This window comes from Gracilinanus agilis, chromosome 3, assembly GCF_016433145.1.
Source record: "Gracilinanus agilis isolate LMUSP501 chromosome 3, AgileGrace, whole genome shotgun sequence".
NCBI lineage: Eukaryota > Metazoa > Chordata > Mammalia > Didelphimorphia > Didelphidae > Gracilinanus > Gracilinanus agilis.
In genome coordinates, this window is record NC_058132.1 from 2,975,215 (window position 1) to 2,990,286 (window position 15,072).

The window sequence follows — 15,072 nt, forward strand, 5'->3', positions numbered from 1 at the left end:
CTTAAACCCTCTGAAGTATATAATTAAAATATCCTCATCTTTAAATTCTTTAAAATCCTACTTATGTCCTGTGTTGCTATATCAGTTCCTAAGTATCAAAGTGGAACAATTAAAAGTATTTCTCTCTTCACCAAGTGAGATCACCTACAATTTAAAATTTAGCATGTACCAAAATCTTCATAATAAATTATTTTCAACAAACTCCACAACTTCCAAACAACTTTAAGTCCTTTAGTAACCTTTCAGTAGGTAAACAACTGAATTTCAAAGCCATTTACTCTTATTCCTTTCAGACCTCTGTTTAAAACAGAATAGAACTTCCAGTTCAGCTTCCTTTACCTCAAAGCATTGCTTATATAACTGATTAAATTCCATCAATATTATTCTGATTCACACCTATTATTTCTTTATCAATTACTCTTATTTATTCTGGCTTCTCCTCCTTTACCATTATTGCAAACAAGAGGAAAGGTACTATTTTTAATTGCATTAAATCCTATTTGTTTCTTGGGCTGGTCAAATTTTCTCTACTTAATTTCATACAGTTTGCATATCATACAACCTTAACCTCTTCAGGTGGAAACTTAATTCTCTTTATAGTCCAAATGCACACATATTTTGTATTCATTCATCATTACTTTCTAGCAATTCGAGTCTAAATATATGTTAATCTCTAAATCACAAGTTCCCTCTTATACATTGTACACATTTTTAAAAACAGTTCATACAACCCTAGTCAAATATAACACTGTTTAGAAATTCCACCTTTTCCAAATTTTAGTACCTGTATTATTAAATCCCATGTACAGATTAACCACTTTAAAAACTTCTTGTGTGTCATATGATTACTTGTTGTGAGTTTTTCAGCACATACATTAAAAGAACATCCCATTTTGAAAAATCCCAAGTTTAAATTCTAGAATAAGTTCTCAATAACACCATTACAACTTTTTCTGAATGACTTTCACATTTACAAAGTAGCCAGTACAATTTCTGACCTCATAGAATAAACATTCCCTCTCTGTGTCGGGCTGGTTATTAACCACATTTAGCCAATTCTCAATTCACTGAAACCACGGCTTAACAAACTTCTAACCATGAGTTTTTGTGCTCAATAAAATCTGGTTAATATTTCACATTTGACTGACAAACAGTTACCACAATAAATAAAATTACATAGTAATAAATCTTATATAAGCCATAATATTTAAAAGTTATCCTTTTATATTCATTTTATTTTTTTACAATGATGGCGACCACCTGAAGTTGGAGAAACAATTCTCAATGTTTTTTTTTTTAAACCCTTGTACTTGGTGTATTGTCTCATAGGTGGAAGATTGGTAAGGGTGGGCAATGGGGGTCAAGTGACTTGCCCAGGGTCACACAGCTGGGAAGTGGCTGAGGCCGGGTTTGAACCCAGGACCTCCTGTCTCTAGGCCTGACTCTCACTCCACTGAGCTACCCAGCTGCCCCTTCTCAATGTTTTAAGTTAGCCTAAATACATTGAGCAAAAGCCACGCTGCTGCTGCTAGCTCCAACTGTGTATTCCTGCTGCTTCAGTTCCTGATCTTCCAACCGCCTGCCCCTCCCTGTAACTGGAGCTCCTGTTGCTGCTACTTGGAGCCCATCTTGGAAAGTATAACCCCCCTTCTTTTCCATTGTGAACAGCTGAGTGTTTCTTAGTTGCTTTCCTTGGAAGCATCCAGAATGAATTTTGGTTTGGTTTGATTACTAGTAAATCTTATAAAAACCATAATATTTTTAAAGTTTTCATTTATATATTCATTTTAATTTTTACAATATACCCAAAGATAAACAGACATAGTTACACGCACATACACACACACACACACACACACTCAGTCACACACACACACACACACACACACACACACACAATATCTCCAGAATGGAACATCCCACGTGTCCATCCCTAGAGAGGATGGGGGTCACCCTCTTGAGTGAATACAAAAACTGCCCTGGGCTTGTCTGGCTGCATCCTGGGCTGCCTCAGTCTGGCTGTCCCCAACAAGGACCTGACAGTTGTCCCAACAGGACTAAATGACAGCAGACTGAGTGGCCCAGAGCAGACCACACAGCCAGCCCAGCCCCCGTTTTAGTCTTCTCACACCTTCCTCCCCTCCACCTCCTCTTGGACCCAGAGACACTGGCCTAGTGGCTGTCCCCTGACCAGGACCCTCCAGCTCCTCACTCTGCCCCTTTCCAATGACTGCCTCTCCTCCCCTGTCCTCTTGGCTTCCTTCCTATCTCAGCTCAAATCTCACCTCCTGAAAACAAGCTCTTCCTGGTCCCTGACACTGCCAGAGCCTTCTCTGGACACGCCTGCTCCCAGCGTTTCTCCCCATTAGACTGTGGCCTCCTGGAGGAAAGGGAGTGCTTTTATTTCCTTCCTTTCCATCCCCAGGAGGGGAGCACAGTGCTTGGTACAGGGGAGGGACTTGCTAAATGCTCACCCCTCCAAGCTCCTTTCTTTGCCTCTAAAAACCTGTCAGGGTCCATGATGGGGGCTCAGAGCCAAGGAGGGGCATCTGTGGACTTCGGCCTCCTTTCCTGGCCATCCAGTGGAGGCAGACATGGCTCAGAGACGCCTTGGCCCAGTCTGTTTCTCTCCTACCCCTCCCTGTGTCTGCATACCTTCATGTACCCATTATTCAGGCTTCCTCTTCCTCCCAGAAGTCCCCTTTCCTCTCCCAGGTTGCCAACCAGGCCCCAGACCCAATCCTGCTCTGCTCCAGTCCCTGGAGGATGGGGGCCATCCTTGCCCTAAGCTCCCTCCCAGCCCAGGAAGATGGTGCCTGCTAGAGCTCAGGCTGGAGTCAGGGAGGCCTGAGATCACCCCTGTAGGACCCTGGACAAGTCACTTGACCCTACTTGCCTCAGTTTCCTCCCCTGTCCAATGGGCTGCAGAAGGTCATGGCAAAGCTGCCCAGCCTCTGCCCAGAAAGCCCCAAAGTGGGGGAAGAGTCAGACAGGCCTGACCAGCCTGAGCCCAGCAGCCCTGCAGACAGACACACAGACACCCCAGACTGTCCTCTGTCCATCCAGGCTCAGAGCCTGGGCTCAGAGGCTGCTGCTGCCTTCTGTGGCCTCCTCAAGGGCAGGAGGGGAGTTCCTGGGCCTCCTCCAGGCCTCTGCAGGGTCTTTGGGCCTCCTGGGCTGGGGGCGCTGCTGAAGGAGACCCTCCTGAGCTGGCCCAGAGGCCTCAGGCTTTAGGCCCAGAGTCCCACCCAGAGGAAGCAGCTCTGTTTGCCCCCAGATCCACTCTGGACCCCCTTCCACAGCCCCCAGGCTCAGGATCTGATTGTCTGGATGTCACAATGGGGAAACTGAGGTAAAGGCTGGGGAAGGGCCTTGGCCAGGCTCCCCCAGCTGGGCAGAGTCTGAAGCCAGGTTTGAGCCCAGATCTTGGGGGTTCCAGGCCCAGGAGGGCACCCCTGAATCACCTGATTACTCCAATTGGGGATGGGGTTGTCCCCTCCTTTGGGGAGTCCCTGGGATCCCCTCAAAGAAGAAAGAGCAGCAGGATGTTCAGAGAGATCCCTGGAGGAGGCAAACTGTGGGAGGGGGGCCTGGGCCTGGACTGTCAGCCACTGCCCCGTGCCTCAGTTTCCTTCTCTGTCAGAATGGGGAATCCTGGCACCCCCTCCTCAGGTCCTGGGGGAGGATGGATCCATTCACTGATCAGTCTATCAGTAGACACTTATTAGGCACCTGCTGTGTGCCAGGCTGTAGCCTGGCGCAGCTTCCAGTGTAAAGAAGCAGCAGCAGGGGTGGAGGGGAAATGGGGGGAGGGGAGGAGGCTGCAGTCCCCCAGGTAGGGGAACATTTCCTGTTACCCCCCCCCCCCCCCCCCCCCCGGGCTAAACCCAGGGCCCAGGCAGCGGGACTCCATTTCCCAGAATGCCGTTTCCTGACTTCTCCCTAGTCTTGGCTCCTCCCCACTGTGGCAGCCTCAAGGGATGCTGGGAATGCCCTGTAAGCAGTCAGCTTCTGGAAGGCTCACAGCTGTGCTTCTTGGACCTTTGCTGGGTGAGAGGGGGAGGGGGAGGGAGTCCATGCGCAGGCGCGACCTCGGCTCCCTGCTCTGGCAGCTGAGACTTTCTGTTAGGACACCTGGGGAGGGGGAAATGTCCGGGTGGACCCATTCCTAGTAAGGGGGCCTGCAGTGTGGGCAGGCGGGTGTGCGCATGTGCAAAAAGAGGGGAAGGGTGGTGTGGGGGAAGGAAGAGACTCCCTGAGTGTCAGAAGGGGGAATCCCAGCACCGCCTCCCCGGGACTTGGGGAGCAGAGATCCATTGAGGGATCAGTCAGTCAGTCAGTCAGTAGACATTTATTAGGCACTTGCTGTGTGCCGCCAGGCTGTCCCCTGAGGCTGCTTCCACTCTAAAGGAGAAACTGGAGGGGAAATGGGGGTGGGGCAGAGAAGTCCGTAGCCTGCCCACCCCGGCTAGGGGACAATTTTATAGCCCTTCCCCCTCCAGGGCTCTAAACTCAGGGACCAAGGCAGGAGGACTCCATTTCCCAGAATGCATGTGTCATAACTTCCTGTTAGGAAGTCCTTTTCCTGTGGAAGACTCCATTTCCCAGCATGCCAGGTTTCTGATGTCACGCTAGCTGTCAGTTCCCCTTGTGGCAGCCCAAAGCATGCTGGGAATTTCATTTAAGACTTCTCAACTACTAGAAGGTGGACCGTGGTGGTTCTCCGACTATTTCTAGGTGAGACGGAGTTGGGGAAGAAGGGTGTGAATGCGCAGGCGCGGCCCTAGCTCCCTGCTTTATCCATTGAGACTTTTTGCTCCCTACCTTTTGGCCTTTCGGGAACACCTGGGTGGAGCAGTTCCGGGTTACTGAACTTGGGAATACCATGGTGGGGGGCGTGTGTGCCAAGAGAGGCGGGGCGGGAGCCCCGGGCCCCAAAGTGGTGAGGGAGGGGCCGTCTCTGTGTGACTCCGCGTCTGTCCAACACCTTAAAGGGCCCTAGAAAAGGGACCAACCCGGAAGTGGCCCGGGCAGCTCTGTTTGGACCAGGAGCCAGGGCGGGGCTTTGCTCTCCTCCAGGGGAGGGAATGGCCCCTCCCGCAACCAAAGCCAGGAGGCAGCTGGGGGAGGAGCTGCTCCCAGCCCTTCTCCAGGGGGATGTCCAGGTCAGAACAGACCAAGGGGAGAAGCAGCCAATTTGAGCTCCGGAGGGAGAGGAGGAGGGGAGGTCTGCCTGTGCCCAGCTGCCATGGAAGGAGCTCTGATCTTGGGCACAGAAGAAATGCCAACACGCTCTCCTCCACCCCAACCCCCACCTGATGGCTCTCTCCCCGCCCAGCCCCCCCCCAATAACCCCCTTAGGTAATCCTCTCCTCTTAGGAGTCTCCCTCAATCCACCCAGTGTACTTTCTGAATGGAATGAAGCCAAAGTTGCCATCAGAGAGGGTGGGGGGGCTTCTTCCTGGCCAGTCCAAGCCCCTTTCCAAGCCTGAGGCTCCCTGTTCCCCCTGTGCAGGAGAGGCTCCCCTGAGGCCAGGGAAGGGCCTGGGAGCCCCTCTGAGCCCTCCCCTTCTCCCCTCCCTCACAGGCCCACAAACAGGAAGTCTCCCCATCCTCGGGGCTCCACCCCCTGAAGGACCCCTGTGTGGCCCCAGCAGAGACCCCAGAGCCAGAGGGAATGACCCCCGGGACCCCGAGGCCCCCCTCCCAGGTGAGTGCAGCCCATTCCCAGCCTGGAATCCAGCAGAGCTCAGCACTATGTCTCTGCCAGGCCTCCAGGGGGCGCCATCCCTGCTTGTCCTCAGGGGAGCTCCAGGGTCAGCCCTGGCTGCCTCCCATCTCAGTGTTCTGGGGTTTTCCAGGACCTTCGTTGTGAGAGGAAGATCCAAACGTTAGTTGTGGTAAAGTTGTGGAAGCTGGAGATGGCACCCGGCCCTCCTCTAGCAAATGTCCCCAGAGAGGTGGGGCAGGTGTTTCCTGGGTGTCTGATGGGTCCTTAGCAAAGTCACTAACAGGCTGGAGGGTCCAGAGGACGGCAGGAAGCGGGCTGTGGGGTTCGGTGTCGAGGGCTGGAACCTTGGATCCCGAGTCCTCAGCCCAGTGCGAGGTCAGAGAAGAGAATGGACTGAATCCAGCCGGGCTCTCAGACTGCTGAGGTTGGAGGAGCCTCTCTTGGCCACAGTCCTGGAGCTTCTAGTTGGCATAAATTTTCACAGGCTCAGAGGGCACCTGGACAGGCCCAGCTTGTTTCCTGGATCTCCTCAGGCCAGCCATTCACTCGCCATTCCCTCTGAGCCCGGCTCCCTCTGCAAGGCCTTCAGCTTCCCCAGATGAGGACACAGACCTGGAGCTTTGATTCCTCCCATAGAAGAGTTTCATGTCATGACTTGTTTCAGTATTCTGATAGCCCAGACTCCATCCCTTCCAGGCCTGCGGCCCGTATTCTAATGTTATATTTGGTATCAGCTACACAATTCGTGTCCAACCCGAGTCTCACTCTTTCTGGAAATCGTAATCACGGTGACTTCTCTAAAGGATCCCACATGACCACGTGGTTCATGAACAGTGATATGGAGGCAAAGAACAACTCCTCCTGGGTCACCGTACTGTGCTGATGGGGGTGAGACCAGAGAGTGAGGAGGTGTGGCGAGGCTTTATTGTGGGAAGGTGGGGAGGGGGGCGAGGGAGGAGGCAGACCTGGAGAGGTGGCTGTGGAGCTGGGATGCAAGGAGGAGGGTGGGAGGGAGGCAGGAGTGAGGGGGGAGCCTGTAACCTTTGGATGGCTGGGGTGTCCCCACCTGGGTGGAGAAGGGGCCAGCCTTTTATAGGGTGCTGGTCTGGGATGAGGTCACCTGGGTTGCTTCCTCTTGGTCAGAGTTGGGGTACTTGTGTCCAGTTGATTGGATGGTCCTAAGGGGATTGGGAACTGGAAGTTCTCAGGCCTGATGGTCAGTGATGGTGGGGGGCATCATTTGTCTTGGCCTGACAACAAATTCCTGTTGTTCTGCCAGATATTACTGGGGCCTTGTCTCACTGTTTAGACAGGTGCTGGGGTTGGGTGTTGCTGTTGGTCTCACAGGAAGGAGAAAAGGGGTTTTGGTCCCAGAGTCTGTCAAAAATCAGGTCCTTCTGGATGACATCACTGAGCTTGATGATCTTGAGCCACTTTTTCACCATTCTTTTGGGGGAGACTCTTTAGAGGACTATTTCTTTGCTTTAGACTTAAAAACTGCATCTTAAAAACTGAAGATGGGGGTGCAGCTTGGTGGCTCTGCATTGAGAGCCAAGCCTAGAGATGGGAAGTCCTGGATTGAAATTTGGCCTCAGACACTTCCCAGCTATGTGACCCTGGGCAAGTTTCTTAACCTCCAATGTCTAACCCTTACCACTCTTCTACCTTAAACCAATGCACACTGTTGATCCTAAAATGGAAGATAAGGGTTTTAAATAAAACCCAAACAAACTGAAGATGGGCTCCGTCCTTTGACATGTAGGAGAAATTGAATAAGATAATGGAGTTGTGGGACTTTAGCCCATGTGAGAGGACATTTCAACGAATTCTGCCCAGGATTTTAGCTCTTATTTCTTGGCTCAATTATTTTAAGTAAATTACTTGACAAAAACAGAAGAAGAGGAGGAAGCATAATGAGGGGAAGCTCTCAGGGAGACCAGCTTGTAAGTGGCTGCCCAGGTGGCTTAAATGCAGGGAAGGAGTCTAGGTTTAAGAGGGCTCATTCTGGTGGCAGTGGCATTCCAGATAACAGAGGATTGTACTTGGGGCTGAGAAGCAGGCAGGATCTGGCCTTGTGTACCATTGGAGGACAGCTGTGATATTGGAACTTCTCAAGTAGGGCAGGTGGGGCAGTGGGGACTACTAGGAACAATCCAGATCAGTGGAATTCCAAACAAGAAGTTGTCTCCTTTCCTTGGAACTGAGGTCTCTGCATTCTTCCCTTTGACCCCAGATTTCTCTGCTTTCCTTTGGGCCTGAAGTCTTTCTGCCTTCTGGTTCTAGCTATACCTGAATGAAGAGCTTTTGCTGCCTCTGTTTCTCTTGGCTGCCGTTTCCACGGAGCTTCATGTTTTCTGTCTGAACTCTGAATGCCCTTCAGATATGTCAGAACCAACTCTCCCTGCCAGACCTGGCTCCAGAGGCTCCTCTCTGCCCCTGCTCCTGTTATGGGAAAGTAAGTTTTGTTATGTTAGGAGGAATGCTGATTCTGGCCCAAAGAATCACAGCTCAGATTCATTCTTCTTCAGACATGAAGATGTCTGTTGAACGATGTTAAACATAATGTAGATATAGGGATAGAGAGAGCCATTGCAGGGGGGTAAAATAGCCCCTAGGTGGGTGTAGAGGACATCGGAATGGCTCCTGTAGGGTTTCAGATTTCTAGATTTTATTGAGAGTCTGAGGAATTGTCTTCCCTTGTTTGGAAACTCTCAACCTTTCCTCAGACTATTCCTCCTTTGGATATTCCAGGGGCATTCGAGCCTGAAAATTAGGGTGAAATGGAAAAGAGTTTTCAATTCCAAGAATACCCTCTGTTTTTCATGTAGCAGATTGAAAAGGTAGAAGAGCCCTGCCAAGAGGCATGTTATTGTCAGATCTGACTTCTACCTTGTCAGTTATTCCTCAGTCAGTCTCTTAACTTCTTCTCTTGATCCTTAATCCTCAGGTTTCTATAGTTCCAGGGCTAGGCTTAGATCCTTTTTTTTTAAATAAATAAACTTTTTTTGAATATTAATGTTGAATTGTGATATTTTTGTGGCATGTTTCCCTTTAGCCCAGCTAAAGTTAGAGCTCCAGATTTGTTATCCTCTAAATCCCAAGTAATCTTTTAAGTTTATTTATTTAATTAATTTATTTAGAATATTTTTCCATGGTTACATGAATCATGTTCTTTCCCTCCCTTCTTCTCACCCTCCTCCTGTAGCCAATGAGCAATTCAACTGGGTTTTATATGTGTCATTTATCAAGAACTATTTCCATATTATTAGTATTTGCACTAGGGTGATCATTTAGAGTCAACATCCCCAATCAATTCTTCACTTAGCTAAAATGAAGAGTCTGATCCCATATAACTCTATGTAATCTTCTTGGTGCTTTTGCCTAGATAAGGGTATTTCAGCCTTTTAAGAAATTAAGTAAAGAATTTCATTTTCTTTGTTTTCTCCTCATTAATTACTAGTAATATTTTCCCTCTAGAATACAAAGTACATGCTACCTTCTCAGAAACTCTTAAAAATATGTTCTTACCCAATCAATTCTGACACTTGGGATGAGGAGGAATTTCAGATCACCTCCTCTCTTTCTCCTCCCCAGGATCTCCCATCTCATTCAGAAAGTGCTTCCCATCTCCCTGATTCCATAGGAAAAAGCATTTTAGAGTAAAACACTTCTCCAAGGTTTAATCTTCCAACATGATTGTCCCTTCAGACACAAAATGCCTTCATCAATATTCCACTGGGCTGGGAATGACTTGTCTCCAGTACTGGCTCTGACACTCTTCAAAGTTAGGAGTTTGGGTAAATCCCTTGTGTGCTTCAGTGTCTTCCAGACAGTGAATGAGTATTGTACTAGATGAATTCTGAATGTTCAGGTCTAAGACCTGTGACTTTTTCTGCTTTAGGGGTCAATGATATTCAAGGATGTTGCTGTGGACTTCACCCAGGAGGAGTGGGGCTTGTTGGACCATTCTCAGAAAGAGCTGTACAGCGAAGTCATGCTGGAGAATGTGCAGAATCTACTCTCTTTGGGTAAGGACCATTTCCTTTGTTAACCCTGAATCTGCCATTAAGGGAATGTCTTCATTGCAAGCCAAATATAGAGCAAATATTGAGTCTTTGTTAATGATTAAAAAAGCAAAAATGCTGATCTTTGCCCCGAGTTTTCCTGCCTTCTTTTCATTTAAAAAAAAAAAGTCAAATTAATAAGAATCCAAGTCATTCCCCAATTGACAAATGGTTAAAGGTTATGAATAAGCAATTTTCAGATGAAGGAATCAAATCTCTCACTAATCATATAAAAAAAGTTTTAAATCCCTCTTGATTAGAGAAGTAAATTAAAAGAACTCTGAGGTACCACCTCAGCCCTAACAGATTGGCCAATGTGATAGTAAAGGAAAATGAGAAAGGTAGGAAGATATATGGCAAAATTGGGACACTTAATGCATTGCTGGTGGAGTTGTGAACTGATCCATCAATTCTGGAGGGCAATTTGGAATGACTACCAAAGGGCTATAAAACAGTGCGTCCCTTTTGATCAGTAATACCACTACTAGGTCTGTACCCCAAAGACATCAGAAAAAAAGGGGAAGGACATACTTGTAGGAAAATACTTGTAATTAGTGTTTTGGTGGTAGCAAAGAATTGGAAATTGAAGGGACATTAGTTGGTGAATAACTGAACAACTTGTGGCATATGATGGTAATGCAATACTATTGTGCTGTAATAAATGATGAATGTGATGATTTCAGAAAGAGTGGGAAAGACCTATTATGAATTGATGTAGAGTGAATTAAGCAGAACCAGGAGAACATTGTACATAGTAACAGTAATATTATGGAATGATCAACTTTGATACACTTGGCTATACTCAACAATACAAGGATCCAGTAGAATTCTGAGGGGCTTATGACAAAGAATTCCAGAGAAAGAACTGTTGAACTTGGAATACAAGTGAAAGCATGTAATTTTTCTGTCGTTTGTTTCTGTTTTTTGTTGAGAAGTTGTGGGTTTACATGATAATTCACTGATGAAAATAAATAATATGAAAATAAATATTTCAAAGAAGTATAAAAGTGTAGCTCACAGCCCTTAATTCTGCCTAGTCTAGCAGCTTTATCCTGATTCCTCCTTCATTCTTTACTCAAATTGCAGGCCACATGACAGGAATGGAAAGGAAGGGAATAAGCTTTTCAAAATACCAGCTTTATGTCCGCTCCTGGGTAAAGAAGTTCATTCATTTAAAAACATTACTATGAAATTGATGCTCATATTGTCCTCAATTCATAGCTGAAGCAACTGAGGCAAACAGAGATTAAATAACTTGCCCAGGAACACCCATTTGCCATTTCTCCAAAGCTAGATTAAATTTGTTTTTCTCCCTCCAAGCTCTGATCTCTTATCCCTTCAGTATCAGCTGCCTTTAATTTCTAGATAATGGAGGTTGTGGAATGTGCCTCTCTTTCTATTATAAGAGGTATATAAAGATGGAATTTTTTTTATTTCAAATGGATTTCATGATCTCTGCCTTCCTGCAAATGTCACAACAGTGAATACAATAGAAACCATTCTGTAGGTCTAACTTATATGCCCCCTTTCCATTAAATGGACTATGTTTTTTATTTTTTGCTCTTGATCCCTTCATTCTTTCTTATGATCAGGGTTTCCAGTTCCTAGAGAAATTTTTATCTCCTGTTTTCAGCAAGAGAAAGCACCATGGCTGCTAGAGGAAAAAGGCCCAAGGGGCTCCTGTCCAGGTGAGTGAGGTGAAAGCAGGTGCATAAGGGTTGTTATCATCCCATCTGTTGTAGTGAAGGGAGTGCTAGACTTGGGAGCTGGCAGACCAATGCTGAATCATGCTGTTCATTTCCTGAGAGATGGATGATGGTCTCACTATAGAGTTTGAGACATAATATATAGTAGGTCATAAAATAAGATTAGTATTTAGTGTGTCTGCACTAAATGGCATATCTCTGAATCTGTAGAATAAAGAAGAAAACTTATATTCCACTTTCAGAATTACTGCATAAGAGTTAAAAACAGTGAAGTTCTTTCTCAACTGAGCATATAAAATTTACCAAGAATAGCCATGTGCTAATGCATTCAAAATTATGAGAACAGAATATCTGGAAGGTTACCTGAGATTCACAAAATTATAAGATTAATGAATGTTACTACTTTTTAGGAAAGATAAAAAGAGCAAAGGAGAAACACTGTCCAATATTGTGGACAAAGCATGCTCAGGCACAGGGTTTGAGTTGTAGTCTAGCTGCCAAGAAGTTAGTCAGGCTCTTCTTCCATTCTTTACTTAAGATATGAGTTGCAAAGTATAATGAGAATCTTGGGTCTGCAAATGTCATAGGTCCATTGTGAGGTTTCATTGTTATTGTATATAAAAGTATTTGTAAAATCTTCTGTCTTGCAAATATGGCCAAATAATGTATCCAAAGACTGGTTCTGCTTGTTTAAGTCGGAAAACTCCTTTTGTCCTGGGGAAATAGAATAAAAATCAGTTTACTTTCTGCCATCAGAGGAAGGAACTTATATTGTTCTTTGTGTGTGTGTGTTCTGTTTCCTTCTGTGTTGATGTCATTATTTGATTTCTTCAGAGACAGAGACTAATTTTGAAGTGAAGGAGATGTCTACAAAGCTGAGCCTTTTTATGGAAGGATCTGGCTTCCAGAGATGTATGAAAGAGGTTCCCTATCACTTCATTTTGAGAGAAATCTGTGACTCTAATATGAAGGTAAATAAAAATCCAAAGAGTGACTGTGAATTTGATGAGACTACAGAGAAATTCAGCCATTCAGTCCTAAATCAGTATGCAATATTGACTTCAGGAAATGACTGTTGTCAGGATAGTGAATACAGCAAATACTTTCCTGAAGAAGTAGCACTTGTTCAATTGCATGAGAAACCTCTGGAAATACCTGTGTATCAAGGCAACCTAGGGGGAATGGGCTTGAGTTGGAGTTTAGACCTCATTAGACATCCAAAAAGTAAAAGTATAAAAATGGTTTCAGTGAGTAATAAAGGTGGGAGACCTTCCAGTCACAACTCTGAGCTTGCTGCACATGAACGATTCCATAATGCAGACAAACCTTATAAATGTATACACTGTGGAAAGGCTTTCAGTCGGAGGGGCCATCTTGCTGCACATCAGAGAATCCATACTGGAGAAAAACCTTATGAATGTAAACAGTGTGGAAAGGCTTTCACAGTTAGGGGCAATCTTGCCAGACATCAGAGAATTCATAATGGAGAGAAACCTCATGAATGTAAATACTGCAGAAAGGCTTTTGCAGACTGGGGTTCTTTTGCTCTACATCAGAGAATCCATATTGGAGAGAAACGTTATGAATGTAAACATTGTGGAAAGGCTTTCACATGGAGGGGTGATCTTACACTACATAAGAGAATCCATACTGGAGAGAAACCTTATGAATGTAAACAGTGTGGAAAGACTTTCACTTGGAGGGGCTCTCTTGCTGCACATCAGAGAATCCATACTGGAGAGAAACCTTATCAATGTAAGCAGTGTGGAAAGGCTTTTAAATGGAGGGGCCATCTTGCTCTGCATCAGAGAAGCCATACTGGAGACAAACCTCATGAATGTAAACAGTGTGGAAAGGCTTTCACACGGAGTGGCTCTCTTGCTGCACATCAGAGAATCCACACTGGAGAGAGACCTTATGAATGTAAACACTGTGGAAAGGCTTTCAAAGAGAGGGGCTCTGTTGCTAGACATCAGAGAATCCATACTGGAGAGAAACCTTATGAATGTAAACAGTGTGGAAAGGCTTTTACAGAGAGGGGCCATCTTGCTAAACATCAGCAAATCCATACTGGAGTGAAACCTTATGAATGTAAACTGTGTGGAAAGGCTTTCACAGTTAGGGGCAATCTTGCCAGACATCACAGAATCCACACTGGAGAGAAACCTTATGAATGTACTTACTGCAGAAAGGCGTTTGCAAACTGGGGTTCTCTTGCTCTTCATCAGAAAATCCATATTGGAGAGAAACTTCATGAATGTAAACAGTGTGGAAAGGCTTTCACACGGAGGGGCTCTCTTGCTACACATCAGAGAATCCATACTGGAGAGAAACCTTATGAATGTAAACTCTGTAGAAAGGCTTTCAAATGGAGGGGCTATCTTGCTCTACATCAGCGAATCCATATTGGAGAGAAACCTTTTTGTTTAGAGTGAAAAATTAGTGTCTTCTTATTAAAGTAATAGTTATTAGTGTCTATGTTAATAAAGCTTGTTCCCTCCTCCACCCTCACCTCCCCATCAAGCTACCTTCAAGGCAAGATTATCCTACCCACATCCTTTTCCCTGAAAGACAAAAGTTTTATAGCCTGTCAGTGTTTTGGCTGTTCTTAGATCCTGAGTTACCCCATGATCAAATCTTAAGTATCCTTTTGTCTTAGAAGTTCTTAGAAGTATCAAAGACTTCCCCCAGATAGTCAAGCCCAATGGCTGGCATGGTACTCACTGTACCCATTTTCAAACATCAGACCCTTTTAGATAATCCAGTCCCCCCTCCCTTTTTTCTTTGTATCTGTCTCTACCTTCCTGATCATTTCTTTAAAATGTATATTTGCGTGAATGTACTCGTTATAAAGCTATTTAACTTAATGTTCCTGTCCTTTATTTCTGGATTTCAACCATTGTTAAAATGTTATAGGCCCTTCCCAGAGGCTTGATTGTATCAGCATTCTGCTATAAATAAGGGATTTTTCTGTCACTTTTTGGAATATTTGTCTTAGGTTAATGACTTGAGATAATGCTCCACATTTTCTATCTCTCTCAATAAAGCATTGCATCTTAAGTGATGGTTTTCTCAGTATCTTTTTAATAGTGGTTAAAGAGGTTGTACTTTGAAGTTTTCAAGGTCCACTCAATTTCCACTCCACACATTATGAATGTAAACAATGTGGAAAGGGTTTTACATGGAAGGTCTCTCTTGCTGCACATCAGAGAATCCACACTAAGAATAAACCTAATTAAACACTGTGGAAAGGCTTTCACAGTGAGGAATAATCTTCCTAAACATCAAAGCATCCACATTGGAGAGGAACCTTATGGATTTTATCAATTTAGATAGGTTTTCACACAAAACTCCACAGTTGTTTCATGTTAGAAAATCTTCAATGAAGAGAAACCTCATGAATTAGGTATTAAAAGGGAATTCCACTCCGTCTGTTTTGATGTGATCAATGAGGGACCTGGAGATCCTTTACCATTGGGATGTGCAGGGATAAACTGGCCTTCAGAGAAAGGAAGTTGAGACAAGAAACATCTCATAAGCACTGTCCTCCTGGGCTTTGCCAGGGAAATTT

The 15,072-nt window shown here is 45.4% G+C and overlaps 1 protein-coding gene across 1 annotated transcript; it reads left to right on the top strand.

The window, feature by feature from the left end:
• The first annotated feature begins 4,885 nt into the window (after positions 1–4,885).
• Positions 4,886–14,543, top strand: LOC123239329 (zinc finger protein 570-like). Its single transcript, XM_044666607.1, has 3 exons — positions 4,886–4,942; positions 5,588–5,710; positions 13,310–14,543. The coding sequence occupies exons 1-3, from the start codon at positions 4,886–4,888 to the stop codon at positions 13,934–13,936; spliced, it is 807 nt and encodes a 268-aa protein (XP_044522542.1). The 3' UTR covers positions 13,937–14,543.
• The last annotated feature ends 529 nt before the right edge of the window (positions 14,544–15,072 follow it).